This window comes from Ptychodera flava, chromosome 17 (genome assembly GCF_041260155.1).
Source record: "Ptychodera flava strain L36383 chromosome 17, AS_Pfla_20210202, whole genome shotgun sequence".
Taxonomy (NCBI): Eukaryota; Metazoa; Hemichordata; class Enteropneusta; family Ptychoderidae; genus Ptychodera; species Ptychodera flava.
In genome coordinates, this window is record NC_091944.1 from 13480966 (window position 1) to 13501454 (window position 20489).

General features: G+C 38.0%; 1 protein-coding gene across 1 annotated transcript in view; it reads right to left on the reverse strand.

Moving 5' to 3' along the window:
• The window catches only part of LOC139115508 (uncharacterized), a 74953-nt gene that overhangs the window by 17247 nt on the left and 37217 nt on the right, over positions 1 to 20489 (reverse strand). Inside the window, exons 6-8 of the mRNA XM_070677645.1 lie at positions 19014 to 19345; positions 18643 to 18659; positions 17328 to 17536 (exon numbers count right to left, since the gene is read on the reverse strand). Coding sequence (XP_070533746.1) covers positions 17328 to 17536; positions 18643 to 18659; positions 19014 to 19345 — 558 coding nt within the window. The remainder of the gene's footprint in view (positions 1 to 17327; positions 17537 to 18642; positions 18660 to 19013; positions 19346 to 20489) is intronic.

Here is a 20489-nt window from a genome sequence, read left to right on the forward strand (position 1 = left end):
TGTAGAGAGACATGGCCATCTCTCTTTCAAACTGTTAAATCAAGGTTACACCAGAGCAAGACTTGTCTCTACATTCAAACGCTTTTTTGGCAGGTATCGCAAGCTGGTAGATAAATACAATATCTCTCTTCGACAAATGATCACTGATGGCATCGGTGACATTGGGCCTTAGTTAGTGACCACTACCTATCTGACTTACAGATTGATATATGGCGGGTGCCACATGTGGGGCAGGATGCGCTTACTATTTTCGAAACACCTGACATCACTTCTTGGTCTTTTGGCCAGAGGTCCATATATCTTTCTTTCATGAATTTGACTTTGTTTGTACCGTCTATTTACTGTCTGTTCTGTGCTGTTTTGTGTCTATGTTTACAACTATTGTCTTACAAATTTGGACCTAGTGTTATTGGATTATGGATTGGTATGATTGCGATTATTATAATAACATTCCGTAAGATTCAATACTTAGATATTAATCCACAAGTACAGTATTTTGGTATTCATTGAACACCGGGCATAGCACATCAAAATTCCAAGTGATGATCAGACTAGTTGCTTCTATGCGCTATGAAAAGCACCTTAATGATTTTAATATCCCCTGGAAAGAGAGAAATTATAACAAAGTAACAAGGTATGAATGTAAAATATTACCCTCTCTCTTAAAAGGAATGTAAATGCCAACAGTTCACCCCTTAAGGTAGAACGCGCCTCGGGGACACATATTCGGACTCTCAAATTTCTACAAAGTTTTTCCGATCTATCACTTATGCAGGCTCTTTTTAAAGTTATTAAAGAAAGAAAAACTTTTACCGGCTTAGTTTTTCAAAATTGTATTTTCCCCATAGAGTTAGCGCAGGGATGGCGGCCATTTTGAATTTCAAATGTAGCAAAATGTTTAGTAATTTGTTTCGCTAGTTCCAAACTTTACACGGTGCCCGTTGATTTTTATTGTTGATTTGGTAAGAGAATGGTTGAAAGTGTTATTAAGGAAACTTTGAGTAAAAGTTTGAGTCTTTCACTTTTTACTATCTTAAAAACAAAACGTTCTATCAAATATCTGAAGCTGTTGCACTCGATTGCACGATGTCAGCTTGTCTACGGTCAGTTAGTTTTATGTTTAAGCAATAAGGCACGATGGTATACCACGAGATTTTGACCAGTTCACAACATATATGCACGAGCGATAGCGAGTGCATATATGAAGTGAACTGGTCAAAATCGAGTGGTATACCATCGCTGGGTGTGATTTATTGCTATTATATTGGCATAACAGTATATTGAAATTCTGCCGTGAAACGTCATAAACGGATTTTTGCTCAAGCTGAGAGCTCGCGCGCATGCCAGCCGTGGTATATCGCCAATATACCACGGTTCTTTTCGCGTCTCGACCAATCAGATCGCTGTATTTATGCCATCAATATACTGGTATGATATAATAACAGATATTCCATACAATTATTCAACGTCTATGGAATAATATCTTTTGCTGAAGGAAAGGTCAATTTTCTCAAGTGTTCGGCTTTGAGGTAAGGAAAGAGGCATTTCTGTCAATGTTAAAAAGGCATGCGTAGTAGAAGTTGTTTGAAGAGAACTTTTAAATCATCGTCATTGCAGATAGATGCATCTTGTTGCACTGTATGTAGTCTAGCCTATAATGGTGGTCCACTCCCTTACCCGAATTCTGAAAAATTTTCAAAGGATGATGTATTCAATATGCACAGCGAATATCTCGTTCATGATCAGAAGTGTACACTAGAAATGCATTTTTTTACAATATTACCATATAAGTGATGCCATCTCTCCGTTGATAAACATGACTCAATATAACAAGCTGACACTGTTCCTTGAATCTTAAATCCCTGTTAGATATCTTCTCTGTGAAATTCTTTAGTATGCTATTGCACACTGACGTACACTTATCTACTTTTTGATACTGATACATCGCACGCCGGGGTAAAATTGAAGGTAGAACGTCCTATGGGGACAGATATTTGTACTCTCAAATTTTGATAATGATTCAATGATCTGCTGCATGCTCTGTATTCATTTGGAGTCATTCTAAGCCTCTAGTACAAATGAAGTTTTTGCAATCTCGATTTTCTGACAGTAAAAAATTGTTTCTCCATAAGGTCGACAAACAGATAGCGGCAATTTTTTTTTAGAATAGTTTGAAGTTACCTGAAGGATATCTTGAATAAAGGTTTAAACCTTCAAGTTTTCGGGCGCATAATACCATACGGACCAATTCACTATTTGTAGTTAACATTTATATATTACAATATCTAAATAATGAGAAATCGAATTTAATATTTTAAATAGTTTAAAATACAGTGTAAGGTTGTTAAAGTCACCATTTAACAAACATAACAAAAACGAAACCAGTGACAGACTGCCCAATGTCGACCGGTCGATTATGCAAATAAGATATTATGCTAATGAGTTTACGACAGTCAGGGGAGTATGATTTACAGCGAATGAACGATTGTAAACAAGATTTATATTGAGAAACTCATCGTACTATATATGAATATTACTAATGTTTATTCTTGAGGTTGCAAAGAGATCTAATTATCTCCTGAAATAGAAACCGCATTTTATCAACACCGCAATTTTGTCTCTTTACGGGTAAGTCTGAGGGTTCTGGAACCTCTAAGCTTGAAGCTTGAGTTCGTCCTTCTTCAACATGGATTTAGGAACTGATAGTAAATTTAGTAATTAAATTTAAGATTTTTTCGCTTTCGTCGGCTGTAAAGGTTATTTAGTAAGGACTGTTTTTATTGACATATACTCATGATGTACCTGCAAAAATTGGAAATTTGCATGTACATGTATATTTTTATAGTTAGAAAAACGACAAGCTATTACTTTTTGAAAAATTGAAGGGCTATGTATTGATATCAAGGTAAAGATTTCATGACCTTGAAAAAGAAAGCTGTTTGAAACAAATCGTCTTTTTGTCAATGCGTTACATAGGAAGATAAAAATATGAAATTTTGAAAAATACTCTGTATTGTTATATATCAGTAATGGTACTTGGCTACGGTGCTTTAGTTTCAGGTTGCCTTTTACCATGAGGCTAGTGCTGGTGTTGTCCAATGAGGGGGAGGGGGTGCGAGGTGGAAAATATATTGTGTCAGTGAAAACATAGAAGCAATTTGGGCATGCAGCCACTTCGTGGATCAGTCCATTTACCATGATAAAATGGAGTTTCAGCATTGACACCGTCCACTATTTAGTGGTTGCACAGTGTACCTATAAAGTTATTCTTAACTCTCTCTCTCTCTCTCTCTCTCTCTCTCTCTCTCTCTCTCTCTCTCTCTCTCTCTCTCTCTCTCTCTCTCTCTCTCTCTCTCTCTCTCTCTCTCTAAACTATCTATCTATCTATCTTTCTATCTATCTATTTCGATTGATCAGTCTACCAATATGACCATACACCAATCTATCCCTCTATAGTGCTTACAACCATTTATCCACTGGTCTATTATCCACCCATCCTACCATTCATCCATCATTCTACCATACCGTCCGTCATCTATTCATTCATCTGTCTATCTCTAAATCTATCCATCAACCTTATTTATATATTTGACATATGCGTCTGTCGAATTAAACTAAATTATGGGTGGTTGAAGACAAGCAATACTTTTCACGGCGATCTTTGGATGATGTGGATGGCTGCTTCTCTGTCCCCGGCCTGGTACAATTTTTTTTCGGCGCCAAGCGCTTTCCTATATAAGCATATAACATACAAATTCTCCCCACAGTTAGCAAGTTTATTTCTGGCGGGCAAGGCCTTGGAGATTTGCGTACATTTTTTTTAAATTTTTGCAACGAAAGGTCATGGTTTTTTGAACCCACCAGAAACTGAGCAATAAATTACTACTTTGCTAGAAGAGGTGGAGACCTGTTTTAAAAATACATCTGCTACTGACCCAGGGCTGGGTCTCCTAAGGTACGAAAACAGTTTCAGAAATCCCTTGTCGATTAAATGTTTTTGTCAGACTTCACAAAAGAGTAATACGGATCAATTGTTTGCAGTCCAGGGTACCGTGGGCCTACCTTGTCCTAATATTGCACACAGCCGAAAATAATGGATACATGTATATTTAACAAGGAATATAGCAAGCAATCCGACTGGCAATATAGTGCAATAATGATACAGGTGTTGGTCTACAGTTGACCAGGTATATGAGCCCCTACATATTTTGCATAGATAGGAAATATTCAAAATTCAATATTAATTTAATTAATATTCAAATAAGGACAAATTGTTATGTTGTTGCAATTCAGTACAGAATCAGCGAACATGTTAGAATCTAATGTATTGTTTAACATGCAAACTAACAAGTTGTCGAAGACAGTTTCGGCCTGGAAAAAGACTAATTACGGAAAAAATATTACATCTAGAAGTACGGATTCGAAGAAACTTAGATCAACAAAAATGACAGGATTACATTCTTCACCGGGGCTAACTGCGTAGGCGATAGATTATATGATAATATATGCATGAATTTCATGAAAAATAGCCATTAATGACACGTGGAACAATCAGTAACGTGTACAGCAATCATTAATCACGGTCATTCACATCAGAATACCAAGTGTTAGTTTGACTACTGAGTTCTATGTGCCCTCACGAGATCTTTACATAAAGATTTTCTCACCCGGAACCCATAGAACTAATTACAAGGTCTCGATGTAATATTGTTCTGTCTCTTAATGGTCACGGTTGTGGAGCAAATTAAGATTTCGCGCGCTGTCTTCGTTTAGTAAAAGTCGATAATTTAATTTTTCTCCGTAGAGTTAACATGGGGAATTATTTCAAATTTCAAATATCGGTACAATTTTGGTAAGTCGTTGTCTTATTACCAAACGTATGCACATTTTCTCCCCGATTTTTATTCTCGATTAAGAAAGATCGGTTTGAAGTTACCTCGAAGATGGTTTGACGCAAACGTTGAAACCTTTTTGTTTTCGAGACGCAGACTACGGGGACAGACAGTCTGCTTCTCAAATTTCTATAATTCTTTTCTGATCTATCACTTGTGGGGGTTCATTTTAAAGCTCTTGGAGAAAGAAAAACTTTCACCTCTTAGTTTTTCGAAAATCCAAAATTTAATTTTTCCCCGTCAGAGTTAACACAGGAATGGCGGTCCACTTTGAATTTCAAATATCGCAAAATGTTGGGTACTTTGTTTTGCTAGTTCCAAATTTTGGTCGGTAACTCCCAATTTTTATTGTTGATTTGGTAAGGGAATGGTTGAAAGTTTGAGCAAAAGTTAAGTCTTTCACTTTCGAGGCATATACTAAATGAGGGCAAACTCACTATCCATAGACAGCATCTATATACTTTTTTCACTCACGAGAAATTTAATTATATCGTTCGATAACTTGTTGCATGATGAAAGAGCGGTGTCGTTAAAAACCACTCTCAGCACCACTGAACAGACACAATACTTATATATTGCCGTTTACAGAATGCTTGATGTCGATCGATATATCCATTTAATGTTAATAAGATATTATGCTAATGAGCTTTGTTACGTGCAGAGGAAAACGAACAAAAGGGTGAACTCAGCAGTTAACGTTTAAACAAAATTTATTACGAAAATAAAACTAATTGCTAAGTCAGGGATAGAGTACAAGCTTTAAAAGTGTACAGACTACTTATCTCAGCTGGGACGGCAAAGCTCCAGTCTCAGAGTTGTAACAGTCAGTCGGATGAATGAACAGTCCTTTGGCTTGCAGGCTTGAAGCTGCACAAAGACCACAGTATAAATCCAGCGTTGACAGTGAAGGTCTTGAAAAGTCTTGAGAATGACTACTGCTGGAGTTTAGTAACACACAAGAGACACGATCCAAAAGTCTGACTGGAAGCTGTGCACGTCCTTCTTATAAAGGCATATAAGAACAATCTAGAACTTTTATTGACATGCTAATTACTGTTCTAAAATTATCTCTCTTACACAACTAATCAACTTTCCAGAACATTCCAAACATGACTAATTGAATTCAAGGTTGTGAGGTCATTAAGGGCAGTGACCTTGAGAATGTTCTAGACTAATTGAACTCAGGTCATGATGATAGTGGGGGGAAATGACCTACATAACACACCCCTCTTCAAAAAGAAAATTTTTCAAAGAAAAATCTTTCTTTTGGAAATGTTATCTTTTAAAAGATTTAAGTACTCGAATTTTTTTTTCTAAAGTAAAACTTCTTGAAAGTGAACAACAATAAACTCTAAATACGAGAAAGACAGTCTGCAATTAAATTGTCTCTGCCTTTGATATGTCTAATATCAAGATTAAACTCCTGTAACATTAAACTCCATCTTAGCAATCTCTGATTTTTGCCTTTAAATTTCTGTAGAAATACAAGAGGGTTGTGATCAATATAAACCACTATTGGCTGATTTGAAGAAGTAACATAAACTTCAAAATGCTGTAAAGCTAATATCAAAGATAAACACTCTTTTTCAATTGTAGAGTAGTTTCTCTGGAGATTTGTTAAATTTGCGTGAAAAATAGCAAACAGGATGATCTATACCATGACTATCCTCTTGCAATAAAACAGCACCAGCAGCCGTATCACTAGCATCTACAGCTAATTTGAATGGCAAAGTGAAATCTGGTGCAGACAATACTGGGGCACTTTGCAGTATGGCTTTAAGTGTATCAAATGCCTGTTGGCATTGCTCTGACCAAACAAACTTTACTTTCTTTTTAAGTAAGTTAGTCAAAGGCTCAGTAATTGTGGAGAAATTTGGACAGAATTTTCTGTAGTAACCAGCCATACCGAGAAAGCGCATCAGTTGTCGTTTGCAGTTTGGTATGGGAAAACTTGAAATGGCACTGATTTTAGCATCAACAGGTTTTACCTCACCCTGTCCTACAGTATGTCCGAGGTAAGTTACCCTAGCCCAACCAAACTCAGATTTGGCAAGGTTGACAGTCAACATTGCTTTGCTCAGTCTCTCAAAGAACTTCCGCATGAGCTTGATGTGTTCCTCCCAGGTGTCACTATACAGGACGACATCGTCAACGTAGGCTGCACACCCGTCTAGCCCGGATATGACGTCGTTGATCATCCGTTGGAACGTTGCCGGAGAGTTCTTCATTCCGAATGGCATCACCTTGTACTGGAACAATCCGTCTGGTGTAACAAAGGCGGATATTTCACGAGCACGATCCGTCAGAGGGACTTGCCAAAATCCCTTCAGTAGGTCAAATTTTGTCACATACTTGGCTTTTCCCACTCGGTCGATGCAGTCATCAATCCTCGGGATTGGGAAAGTGTCTGTCTTTGTTAAAGTGTTGACCTTCCTAAAGTCCGTGCACATACGATAACTGTGGTCTGATTTGGGAACAAGTATGCACGGCGAACTCCAGTTACTTTTACTGGGTTCAATAAAGTCATTGTCCAGCAGGTATTTGACTTCTTCCTGGAGATATTTCGCTTTTGTTGGATTCAGTCTGTATGGATGTTGTTTTACAGGCTTACTGTCCCCAACATCAACGTCGTGATAGATGACGTTTGTCCTCGTTGGAACATCTTGAAACAGGTGTTTATATTCGTGGAGCAGTTCTTTCACCTGTTGTTGTTGTTCTGGCTGGAGGTGTGCCAACTTTGTAGACTCCAGCTTCTCCAGGATTTCTGAGTTCTGAAGCTTGACCGAGCCCAGCTTTGAGTTTAGAGTATTTTCACTCAAGTCAGTTTCAGTATCACTATCTTCATAATGGCCAGAACTGACTGTACTGACAGGCTTTGTTTTAGTAGGATTATCCCTATCCAAATATGGCTTAAGCATATTTATGTGACATAGCTGTTTTTGTTTTCGCCTGTCAGGTGTTATTATGATGTAATTTAAATCACTCAATTTCTTATCAATTAGATATGGCCAAAGTAACGAGCATGGAGTGGTTTGCCAGGAATTGGAAGTAGAACAAGACCTTTTGACCTGGTTCAAACTTCCGTTTTGAGGTGCTTTTATCATATTTGGTTTTCATTGACTGCTGAGATGACTCAAGATTTTCTCTGGCTAATTCACATGCTTTAGAGAGTTTTGTACGAAAATCTGACACATATTGCAAAATATTCAGACAATCATCATCGTCTGATAGGAATTTCTCTTTAACGAGCTTAAGTGGGCCACGGACTGTATGTCCAAATACAAGCTCAAATGGGCTAAAACCAAGAGACTCTTGAATTGACTCTCTAACAGCAAAGAGCAGAAAATGAATTCCTTCATCCCACTGCTTCTCTGTGTCAAAACAGTAGGTCCTAATCATGTTTTTCAAAGTTTGATGAAATCGCTCAAGAGCACCCTGACTTTCTGGATGATAGGCGGATGACCTATACTGTTTAATGCCTAGCTGATCCATTACTTGTTGAAAAATACCAGACATAAAGTTGGAGCCTTGATCGGACTGGACACATTTAGGGAGGCCAAATAAAGTGAAAATTTGACTAAAGCTCTCACTATAGTCTTTGTCTTTATATTTCTCAGTGGTATGGCTTCTGGGAACCGAGTTGATGTACACATTATTGTCAGCATGTACTCATTTCCTGATCTTGTTTTTGGTAGGGGCCCAACACAGTCTATTAGTATCCTACTAAATGGTTCTTGAAATGCAGGAATTGGCTGTAAAGGGGCCTTTGGAATAGTCTGATTTGGCTTTCCTACCATTTGACATGTGTGACAAGTTTTACAGAAATGTGCTACATCCTGCCTGAGATTAGGCCAATAAAAGTGACTGAGAATTTTATGATAAGTTTTCCTGACTCCTAAGTGACCAGCCCAGGGCGTTTCATGGGCCAGGCGCAATATTTCAGCACGATAGGGCTTTGGAACCACAATTTGATGTTTTATAGCCCAATCGTCATCAACCAAGACATCTGGAGGTCTCCATTTACGCATGAGAATACCAGATTTTGTATAATAGGAAACAGAGCTATCTGAAGTTTTACCTTCATCATCTACCCTGTCAAACAAAGACAAAATATCTGGGTCTTTGTGTTGTTCTGCAATGAGATTTGATCTAGAAAATGTCTGACTTTGGTCAGCAGTTTTACTGGAAGTTGCAAATCCACGAGGGATAACGGAATGATCCCTGTCAAACACCTGACTGAGAAAGGTGTCATTTAAGTCAACATCAGTGACATTATTTTTGAGAGTATTTTGATTCTCAGAAGTTTTCTTTGACATGGCTCGAGTAATGGCACATGAAGGAAATAAATTGGGTATCTCTTGTTCAATTGGCTCTGGATCCTGATCTAAACTAGGATTATCAGTCACAAGTGGATTAGTAATGACCTTGTCCCCAGCAAGGTCGTTTCCAAGAAGAAGGTGAATCCCTTCAAAAGGCAAAAAAGGCCTAATACCTAAAGCCACAGGTCCAGAAACAAAGTCCGAAGACAAATAGACATTATGGAGAGGAACAGGAATGTAGTCATTACAATCTACCCCCTTAATAAGAACTTTAGAACCTGAAAATGACTTTTCAGAAAACGGCAGGGTATCTGCCAACAAAAGAGACTGGGAAGCCCCGGTATCTCTTAAAATTTTGACAGGGTAGCGGAAGAAAAATCACTAGAAAGTGATATAAAACCATTATGAATAAATGGTTCGAAAATACCCATAATGCTATCTTGAGAAGAATTGACCTTGACCTCATTAATTGGGGATAAGAGGGGTTTAACCTCAGAAAATGTGTTACACACATTATAGACTCTAATTGAGTTGATGAAGAAATAAAGCCGGTGGGCTTAGATCCACTTTGACCACTTTGACCTTCACGTTTTCTTTTCAATTTGAAACACTCTGACATTAAATGGCCGTCTTTCTTGCAATAATTACAAGAAAGTGTACCGAACTGTTTGTCAGAAGGAGATTGAGACTTGGGATTTGATGATGTGGAAGTGTTACTTGAATTTTGTGAACTGTTGTCATTTGATTTCCTACTCTCCTTTGAAAAATTCTTGGATGAAAAGGACGAGTTAAATTTACCTGCATTGTTTCTGTATGAAAAGGACTGGGATGGTTTGCTGAGAAATGAAGATTTGTGGGTCAATGAATAATCATCGGCCAAACGTGCAGCAACCTCCAATGTATCTGCCTTTTGTTCATTGATAAACGTCTTGATGTCACTCCGGATGCACCTTTTAAATTCCTCAATCAAAACAAGCTGTCGTAATTTGTCATAATTCTGACTGACCTTTTCAGAAGAACACCAACGATCAAACAGTTGTTCTTTTGTTCGAGCAAATTCAACATAAGTTTGATCCTTCACCTTCTCACAATCCCTAAATTTCTGACGGTAAGCTTCAGGCACCAACTCATAGCCCTTGAGAATTAATTCCTTCACAGAATCATAATTTGAAGCCTGCTCTACTGACAACTGAATGTAAATTTCTCTGGCTTTACCCACCAAAGCACTCTGCAAAAGCATAGACCAGGACTCCTTAGGCCAATTCAGACTCTGAGCAATTTTCTCAAAATGAAGGAAATATTTATCAACATCCTTTTCTTGGAAAGGGGGAACTAACCTGAAATGCTTAGTGATGTCAAACTTGTCTGAAGGGAAGAATTTTCCTGACTGTCCAAGCTCTAAACGTTTTATTTCTACCTGTAATCGCTGTTCTTCTAATCGCAATTCCTTTTCTCTCTGTCTTTCTTCCATTTCTAATCTTTCCTGCCTATCTTTCTCTCTCTGTCTTTCTTCCATTTGCAACTTTTCACGTGCCAAATCTGCCTGTATTTCTAACTCTAATTTTCTGAGTTCAAAGGAAGACTCAGGCTCATAATCTTTTAAGGCAGACTCCTCAAAATGGCCAGAATTAACTAAATGTTTTGCAATCTTGAACTGTATTTCTCTCTTGCGCCTAGATCTTTTGACTTCTACTTTGAGAAATTGGCCAGTGCTATGAGGTCGTCTTTTCTGAGAGAATCAAATGTGTCCTGATCAAGGTCATCCATAAATTCGTCGGCTTAAATTCCGCCATGATTAAATTTCGCTGAGTTCACAGTATACAGTAGTTTTGAAAAGCTGTCAAAATGTTGTCAAACGGCTCAAAATATTCGTATCCCGGACAGCCCCCAATTTGTTACGTGCAGAGAAAACGAACAAAGGGTGAACTCAGCAGTTAACGTTTAAACAAAATTTATTACGAAAATAAAACTAATTGCTAAGTCAGGGATAGAGTACAAGCTTTAAAAGTGTACAGACTACTTATCTCAGCTGGGACGGCAAAGCTCCAGTCTCAGAGTTGTAACAGTCAGTCGGATGAATGAACAGTCCTTTGGCTTGCAGGCTTGAAGCTGCACAAAGACCACAGTATAAATCCAGCGTTGACAGTGAAGGTCTTGAAAAGTCTTGAGAATGACTACTGCTGGAGTTTAGTAACACACAAGAGACACGATCCCAAAAGTCTGACTGGAAGCTGTGCACGTCCTTCTTATAAAGGCATATAAGAACAATCTAGAACTTTTATTGACATGCTAATTACTGTTCTAAAATTATCTCTCTTACACAACTAATCAACTTTCCAGAACATTCCAAACATGACTAATTGAATTCAAGGTTGTGAGGTCATTAAGGGCAGTGACCTTGAGAATGTTCTAGACTAATTGAACTCAGGTCATGATGATAGTGGGGGGATGACCTACATAACAGCTTACTGCTATAGGTAGTGAGCTTGGAATTGCTTGCAAGGTTTATGTCATTGGACACTCATCATACCATGATATAAAGATAATATATTATATGTTGATGTTGCAAAGGTATATCATTATCTTCTTAAGTGGAAACAACTCTTTATTATTACAAGCCGCCATTTTGTTTCTGTACAGGAAAGTTCCATGTCCTAGAACCTACCAACGTTATATTCGAGTTTTGTTTGTTTGTCTTCAACATGGATGTACAAAATTAAAGTAATGATAGATATACAAATGTAAACTTCGTTTCAACTTTCTTCGACTATAAAGGTAAGTACTCAGGGATGTTTTATTGACATACATGTACACCAACAATAATGTGTTCCAAAATCGGAAATTTGCATATAGTACGCCTGTATTTTTATAGGCTGATAAACAATGTTTTCCTTGTTGAACAGTGGCAAGGCTGTAAGTGTGTTGATAATAAAATTTGTATTGAATTATCTGCAAAAAAACCTTGTCCATATGTTCCACAGTACAACAAAAACATGAAATAATTTGATATATTTTTATGTATGAGGTGCGGTGTTACACTTTAATAGTTTAGTTACAGCTTGCCTTTTACCCGGGGCAAATGCTTGTGTTTTGATCGGGAAAGTTGTTTTTTACGAGGCGGACAATACTATTTTTAGTCGGGGAATAAAATCATTACAAAAGCATATTGGGTCTGTTGTCATGAAAAACATCAGTCCATACTGAATGAAAATATTATATTTTAGCATCGACACCTTCCATTGAACTGTCGTTGTACATTATACCACCTTGACAAGCATGCGCAAAGTAGGTATGGTTTTTATGACCGACAGGTCCGGCAGTGGAGAATCACTCAAAGGAGCGATAAAACAGATGCACAATTCTTGCAAATCAACGCCACGTCATTTACTTTACGGTTCAACGTGAAGCAGGCCTTCTCAATGAAAAGAAACGTGATCATTAAAATAGAACGAGCCTCGGGGACAGATATTCGAACTCTCAAATTTCTACAATTTTTTCTGATCTACAACTTGTGGGGGTTCATTTAAAAGCTAATAGAGAAAGAAAAACTTTCACCGTCTCAGTTTTTTTGAAAATCAAATACTGTAAAATCATTTTTCCCCATAGAGTTAACATAGGGATGGCAGCCATTTTGAATTTCAAATATAGCAAAATGTTGGGTACTTTGTTTCGCTAGTTCCAAACTTTGCGCGGTGACTCCCAATTTTTATTGTTGATTTGGTAAGAGAATGGTTGAAAGTTTCATTTAGAAAAGTGTGAGCAAAAGTTTAAGTCTTTCACTTTCGAGGCGCATGGTAACTTAATTGGTGTAGAGCCTCAAAAGAGAGGAGAGGTTTTGAAATAGCGTACTGCTAATTATGTTGTCCTCGCATTACACGATGTAAACAGATTAACAAGGTTACCACAGACGACAGGTGTCATTTCGAATGCCAAATATTGATAAATTTAGACGCCATGCTTCGGTAATTAAGGAGAATGCGATACCCGATCTATGCTCTATTCGCTCATGTGAAGTTGTTCGAATACAATGTTGACCCCAGGTATCGCCAGGAAGCTCCGACTTCTCTCTTTGCTATTTCTGCTATTTATTTAATTTGATTTGTTTGAATGTTCTGTTTTCCGTGTGCGGTGGCTTTCTTAGTGCGCTTGCGTCTTTTTTAACTTCTTGTACACTTCCTATGACATCTGTGGAATTTTAAATTAAAGTTATTATTAAATTCCTCTCTGATATTTTTCAAATAAAATGTAAGCTGAATGGATGCTTATATCTCTCGCACTGTCAGAATTGTAAACTACTGGGATTTGCAGGTTTGCCTGATTTGAAATTTAAACGTAATTTTTGCTGAAGGCTACTGTCAAACTAGTTACTTTTCGTTCACAGATGCCGTGAAATTGATAAAAAGCCTCCCGTGTGTTTATTGTCGAATGCAGAAAAAGACGTTCGATCATACTTGATTAATGTTGTTTGATATCAGCGTGTTGTAATCAATTTAGGTGCAGCACCACATCTGCTGCCAGATTTTGACGAAAATCCTCTCGGGTGCGACTTGCTCGTCCAAATATTTTTGTTTGGTTACACGAGTGTATTTCTTCATCTTCTTCCTGCTCTATGTTATAGAAGTAACGGACGACGAGCTGACCATTAACGTTTATTTGTGGGCAAGTGCGAGAGGAAAGCCAAAAATTTGGCTTTCCTCTCACCCGCGCCCATAAATAAACGTTAATGGTCAGCGTGGAGTCTGTTATTTCCATTATAGTATCAACGAACACCGAAAAACCGTAAACATTTACGAAAATATCCCGTGCGAACGACAACTGGGCCCCAGAACCTGACAGTGAGTACTGCGCGCGCTGCCAAAATTTAGCAAATCCGGAGATTTCTTTGAAAAAAAAGCGTCTAAACGTGGTCGACAAATGCTCCATTTTATTTTGTGGTTGATTATGAATTCTGTACAAATCGCAATTTTCGTTTTAGCTGTAAAGTTTCTATGTTTACTATATCATTCATATTCACGGGCATGAAAACAAACCATTACTGTGTATTTGTGGGCAGTCACGTGGCTCAGCTCGACCAATCAAACCGCGATGGACCGGGCATGGTAATATAATTGAATTTCACAAAGTATTAGCCTTGCTATCACAACGCATCGTATAAAATATGCAATGTTTTTGTTGACAATTAAAGGGAGGCAATCGTAGGAACTGCGCATGTGCGACTTTCTTGTTTACAAAAAATGTATTTCATGCACTACATATAGATGCATCATGTCAACATAGCTGTAGCATTTAAATTTCACATAATGGTAAACATGTTTTAATTGTCATCAATCGCCAACGTACATTGGATACAGTGTTTACATCGGTGGTAATATATATTATTGCCTGAATACATGGGTTTAGGTGCCCGAGAGCAGGTGACAATTTGCCCGACGCCAGGAGGGCAAATTGTCTCCTGCTGCGAGGGCACATAAACCCATATATTCAGGCAATAATATTTTTATTACATGCCTCTTCACAGTTAATGCTATATGACATTTAGTTTCAAGGAGGGCATTTTCAAACAATTTTACCATTATCGACCAGCATCAAACAGATTTTAACGAAAGTCAAAATAGCAGTGCGCGCATGGATATTTTACATCTAGCGTTAAGCGTCTACTTTGACGTCGAAAACATCGGGCTTCACTGGCCCGGGTAACCATGAAAACCGGTCAGTACATCGTTCACCGGCACGCTAACATCCCGGATGTTCCTGTTCAAACCAATGCACTGATTTGCATTCACCTCCAGGCATGTAATAAGGGTCCCTAGCGACCTTTGAGCGCAGTTCCGACGACCGCCTCCCTTTAAGTCCGGACAAAATCTCAAATATCAGTGATAACATTGGACAATACATTTGACACATGCGGCATAATTTTATAAGTAGGACAAGAAAATGCATTTTATGAACAAGACAAACTTCAAAATGATGGGAAAAAATCAAACTCGCTGTTAATTTAGCTGTAATTTGATTAACCTAAAAGAAATTCTGTCTTACTAATTTGTGTTGATGCATTAGTGGCCATTTGTGATTATAAATTATATTTGGTGGTGTGGAGGAATAGCGTTTTTGTGTGGATATGATACGACTTATTGCGTCATCTATATGTACAGTAAATCAGCACATGGCATTAGCAGAGCGTGTGATAAATTTGCCACGTTGCGCATGCATGCAAACCGCCATCTGCTCCCGGTCATGCGTACATTGTACATAGTCACCATCGGTTTTTGACAGGCGACACAAATAAAACAGCCTGTGCATTTTGTTCTGTAGCCAAGGGGGGTACTCGGGGAACCATTTGGAATCAACTTTGGCAGACTGTCAGAGGTCGAGCGGACAAACACGATGACATGAACGAATGCAAACTACGCAGGAACTGGGTAACGGCAACATTAATAAGACCTAAAAATAAAAATTGATTAATATTAGGGACCCGTTTTAAAAGACAAACAAAAATGACAAAGTTGTGGAAAATAAGTATCAGCTTGCTAGGAGTTGACCTGACAGAGGTTACCCAACAGTCGTACCCTCCTGATAATACGCCTGTTATAGACAACAGTGAATTGAAAACCTAATCAGAGAAACTGAATTCCGAGATGTTTTAAGGCATGAGACAAAGACTAAAATGACCATACCCGATAACGTATGTTGCTTTTTATAAAATAAGCTGGCCTGCCTGACTGACTGTTTTATTGGTTTTGCTTCAAGTACCTCCTTCCATCCCCGTGTATTAAAGTAAAGTGAATTTTCATTGCTTTTTCAAACTTACTACTTTCAGTCTGTAACAGAGATTACTTGGCTCTTCCAAGCTTTTCATCCATCTTTCCTTTCTACTGACTACAAGAAATTGAATGAATTCTGCAGAAAAAATCTCGGGTCATTCTGCTTACAATATGGTTGAAACTATTTAGTAATAAATGGATGACCTGAAAACATTGTGCCAATACCTGTGGCATATCTTTATCATTTTCAAGTAAATTAAATGAAAATAATTGACATGGTGAAAGCAAATAACAAACTGAATACTAGTAAGGCCTTCGTTGACCTGTCGGTACCAGGCATTTAGGCTAAAATAGCACAAATAACGTGTCAGTGAAGGTTAGGAAAAATGAAATGCTTTACCATGGTAAAAGCTTACTAGTGGTGCACTTTATATATCTGAGGGCTAATATTAGAATCAGCATATTTTTAAAAAATGTACAAGGGAAGGTCGAAAATTCTGCCAATTCGAATGCACCGAACACGCTCTTCTTCGTTGAGGGCGCTCATCGCTCAAATGTGAGAATTCGGTAATCGCGATATCGGAGGAGCCCGACTTCCTCCAAATCGTAACTTCAAAAATATTGTTTACGTCATCTCTCTGTTTCTCTCTGTCTGTCTCTGTCTCTGTCTGTCTCTGTCTGCCTGTCTGTCTGTCTGTCTGTCTCTCTCTCTCTCTCTCTCTCTCTCTCTCTCTCTCTCTCTCTCTCTCTCTCTCTCTCTCTCTCTCTCTCTCTCTCTCTCTCTCTCTCTCTCCCTCTCTCTCTCTTCTCTTCTCTCTCTCTCTCTCTCTACAACACCTAGAATGAGTGGTAGGGGAGGGGTTTGAGTTGTTGGCCAAAGAAAACGTGAAGAGAGACACCTTACATTTGATGTAATGCTCGAACTACTATTAGGAAAATATTTGACAAGAATTATAAACATGAAATAATGTCGAATGGCGACAACCAAAGGCAGTGTCCCTAAAAAAATTCTAACCGAAAAAAATGTAATTTAAAAGTGAAGAACCAAGGATGTAGACATTAAATTACGGTCATTTTACAAATATGGCACCTATGAATATTTAGAAAGTGTCAATATTATTCGACAGCACTTTCTCAACTAAATGTATTTATGTATTTATTTATTTATTTATTATTTATAAATTTATTTATTTACTAATCAGTTTATTTTTTAATCTCTCTCTCTCTCTCTCTCTCTCTCTCTCTCTCTCTCTCTCTCTCTCTCTCTCTTCTCCTCTCTCTCTCTCTCTCTCTCTCTCTCTCTCTCTCTCTCTCTCTCTCTGCTAAAACGTTCAACTCGCTACATTAAGGCCTACCTGTCATTACTAATTCATGGTGCACGATGACATTGACCCTCATCACAAGTTCTTTCCAACCACCTCTGTCTTTCTTCGGAACTGAGTGCACGGCAGAGACGCAAAGACTGTCGGGATTGTCTGAGCTGAAACGTAGCAGAAACGAGCCGGGGTCTCTTCCTTCAAGAATACCAACTGTCTCCCGGGGACTTATCGTTCCATAGAAAAACCTGTCATTTCGATGAGTTGGACATAAGTGCGAAGTGACAAAAAGATGTGGGACCTTGGTTTAAAGGTATACTGTCAACAACATTTACCATGGAAAGAGAAAATCTGACCAATCACAGATTTTAAGCGGGTGGCCGCTTTTTAAAAACAGCGCCCTCACATGGGCATTTTGAATACCAAGGAATGCCCCTTTGACCATATATGGGCATATTTAGATTACAGGTGACCGTACAATAAGAGAAACTCGAGCATGATCGATAGAAATGATTAACTTGATTGAACGGATCAAGTAAACACTGCTACAATGAACTGAATGTAGTATGCGCCTCAAAAGTGAAAGACGTTAATTTAGATTTTGCTTTCACCTCAAGAAACTTTCAACCATTCTCTTTCAAAATCAAGGATACGAGGAGTAAAAGTGACGGGTCACCTCGCAAAATTTTTGATATCAGAGATTACCTATATTTGAGTTACAAAATGGTTGCAATCCTTTGTCGACTCAATGGGAAAAATTAAATTTTCGATTTTCACAGAAGTAAGACAGTGAAATTTGTATTTACTCCAACAGACGTCAAATAAGCCTATATAAGTTGCAGATCAAAAATAAATTGTAAAAAATTGAGAGTGCGAATATCTGTCTTTGAGGCGCATTCTAACTCACCGACTACAATTGTTTTATTTGATCAGTGGCAACCTTGTTCAATTCTGATCATGTTTGATAATATCTTCAGATGTCTTCCTAGTTTGCAGTTTCTCAGAGGTTACAGAGATGCAGATATATTAAACTCCTCCTCTGTATCTAGCTAGCTACCTTTACATACACACGTAATACATACATACATACATACATACATACATACATACATACATACATACATACATACATACATACATACATACATACATACATACATACATACATACATACATACATACATATATATATATATATATATATATACATATACTGTATATGTACATATAATTTTAGCAAAATTATATGTACATGTACAGTATAATATATATATATATATATATATATATATATATATATATATACTGTATATATACATCTAAGTAATCCAATACGATGCATCAAAGTACGTACCTACATATTTCATCAACCTGAAACGAATAAAGAAAGTGGTTTTAGAAATGATAGAACGAAAGATATGATCGTTTTTGGTGAGCACACATACATAGGAGGCCCTTCCAGTGTAGAAAAAAAGAAACAATTAAAATAGCTTTGAAAACTGTTATGCCGTGGATTTCACCAGGGTTTGAAAAAGGTGCTTTAGTATTTTAGAATTTAGTCACGAGGTTGATGTTAGTTGACACATCTTTGACATATTGCACTTTGATCCCGAGGGTCGTGAGGGAGGAGGAGAGGATTAATTCAGTGACCGCTTTCTCACAGGCCTTTTTTGCATGATAAAAATATACACAAATATGTTCATGGAATGGAAGTTGCATACTAACTTCTCTAAACCAATCCACAACATGCGGCTTTATCCACGTCATATCCGTGTGCTGTTCATCTTTAAATAACTTTAAATCCCTTCGATCCATTGTTGCAGCCGCACTGTCACTTCTGGTTGCAGAGGCAATGTCCGATGATGAACTCAGCTGTGAAGAGCTTCGTGCGCGTGCGCGGAGTACTGGCTCTCTAAGGTGTCCAAGTCGGAGCTGAAGCCGGATGAAGTCGCTCAGCGACTTCGCTGGACCAACAAAGCCCCCCTTTGCTGTAGTCACCATGTTTGCACTCAATATGTTCAGGAATCGATTGTAAGATTCCAAAGTCAAAAACTCACCTGCGTGCAAGGGAAAGAAAATTCGTTCAGATAAACGGCCAGTACAATACAACATTTTCAATCCGTGCGTATCATCTGCAGTTTTAGCAAACTAGCCTACACTCTGAAAAAGCATGCTGAAACATTGAGTCATTGCCTTGTCGACACAGCTTGTAAATATAGTTCATTTTACGTCGTATCTTATCAGAGCATAAATTCAATCATCGAGTAAAACTGTGCATGCTACGTCTAGGTTCTTTCGAAGAGTACGCTTGATATTTCAACACATTTGGGTAAACCAAGAGTTTTTTCAACACCGAAAAAACCTGTGAGCTGTCACAACAATGCCCCCCCCCCATCGCATATATATTACCTAATGTATTTTAATTATTATCAATTAGTTAAATCCATTTTGATGGGAAGATACTCGTCTCTTGATGCTTGCTCTAGGACCGGCGAAATCATGCAAATACGTACTGTTGACAGCCATGTATCTCATTCAAAGTTGCGTCAAAACTGTTTTCAATCTTCAAGCAAACAAATGCATATTACATTGACAGGATTTGATGACCACTAAACAATTTGTAGTTATGAATGTTTCGAAAAAGTCTTACATCTTTATACGCAGTGCTTGTAAGTTTGACAATTAAGTTGTGAATGTGACTGCATGGGATCGGGCTTATTGTCAAAAACTGCACAAATCTAACGTAGAATGCGTCTCGGGGACGGATAGTCAGAGTTTCAAAATATCCCAATACTTTGCTGTTCTATCACGAGCAGGGGCTCATTTTACAGCTCTTGGCGTAAGAATTTTCATCGCCTTTGTGTTTAAATCAAACATTTTATTTTTCCCCATTGAGTTAACACAGGGATGGCGACCATTTTCAATTTCAAATATCGGTAAATGTTAGGTAATTTGTTTCCTTAGTACAAAATTTGCATGGTGATCCTTTATCCTTCAATTCTTGTTCTATTCAGAGCATAGATTTCATTGCTGTATTTATTACGCACACATGTATTACTGTTGAGCATTCTCTTTCGTGAGGCTCGGAACATCGCCAACGGGATATGTAGAGTGCGCCATCACCGGCCACGTACGCAGCTTCTCGCTGAGGGCCCTTCCCGTTGGCAAGGAGACCATTGCTGGTTTTAAAATGCATTGTCT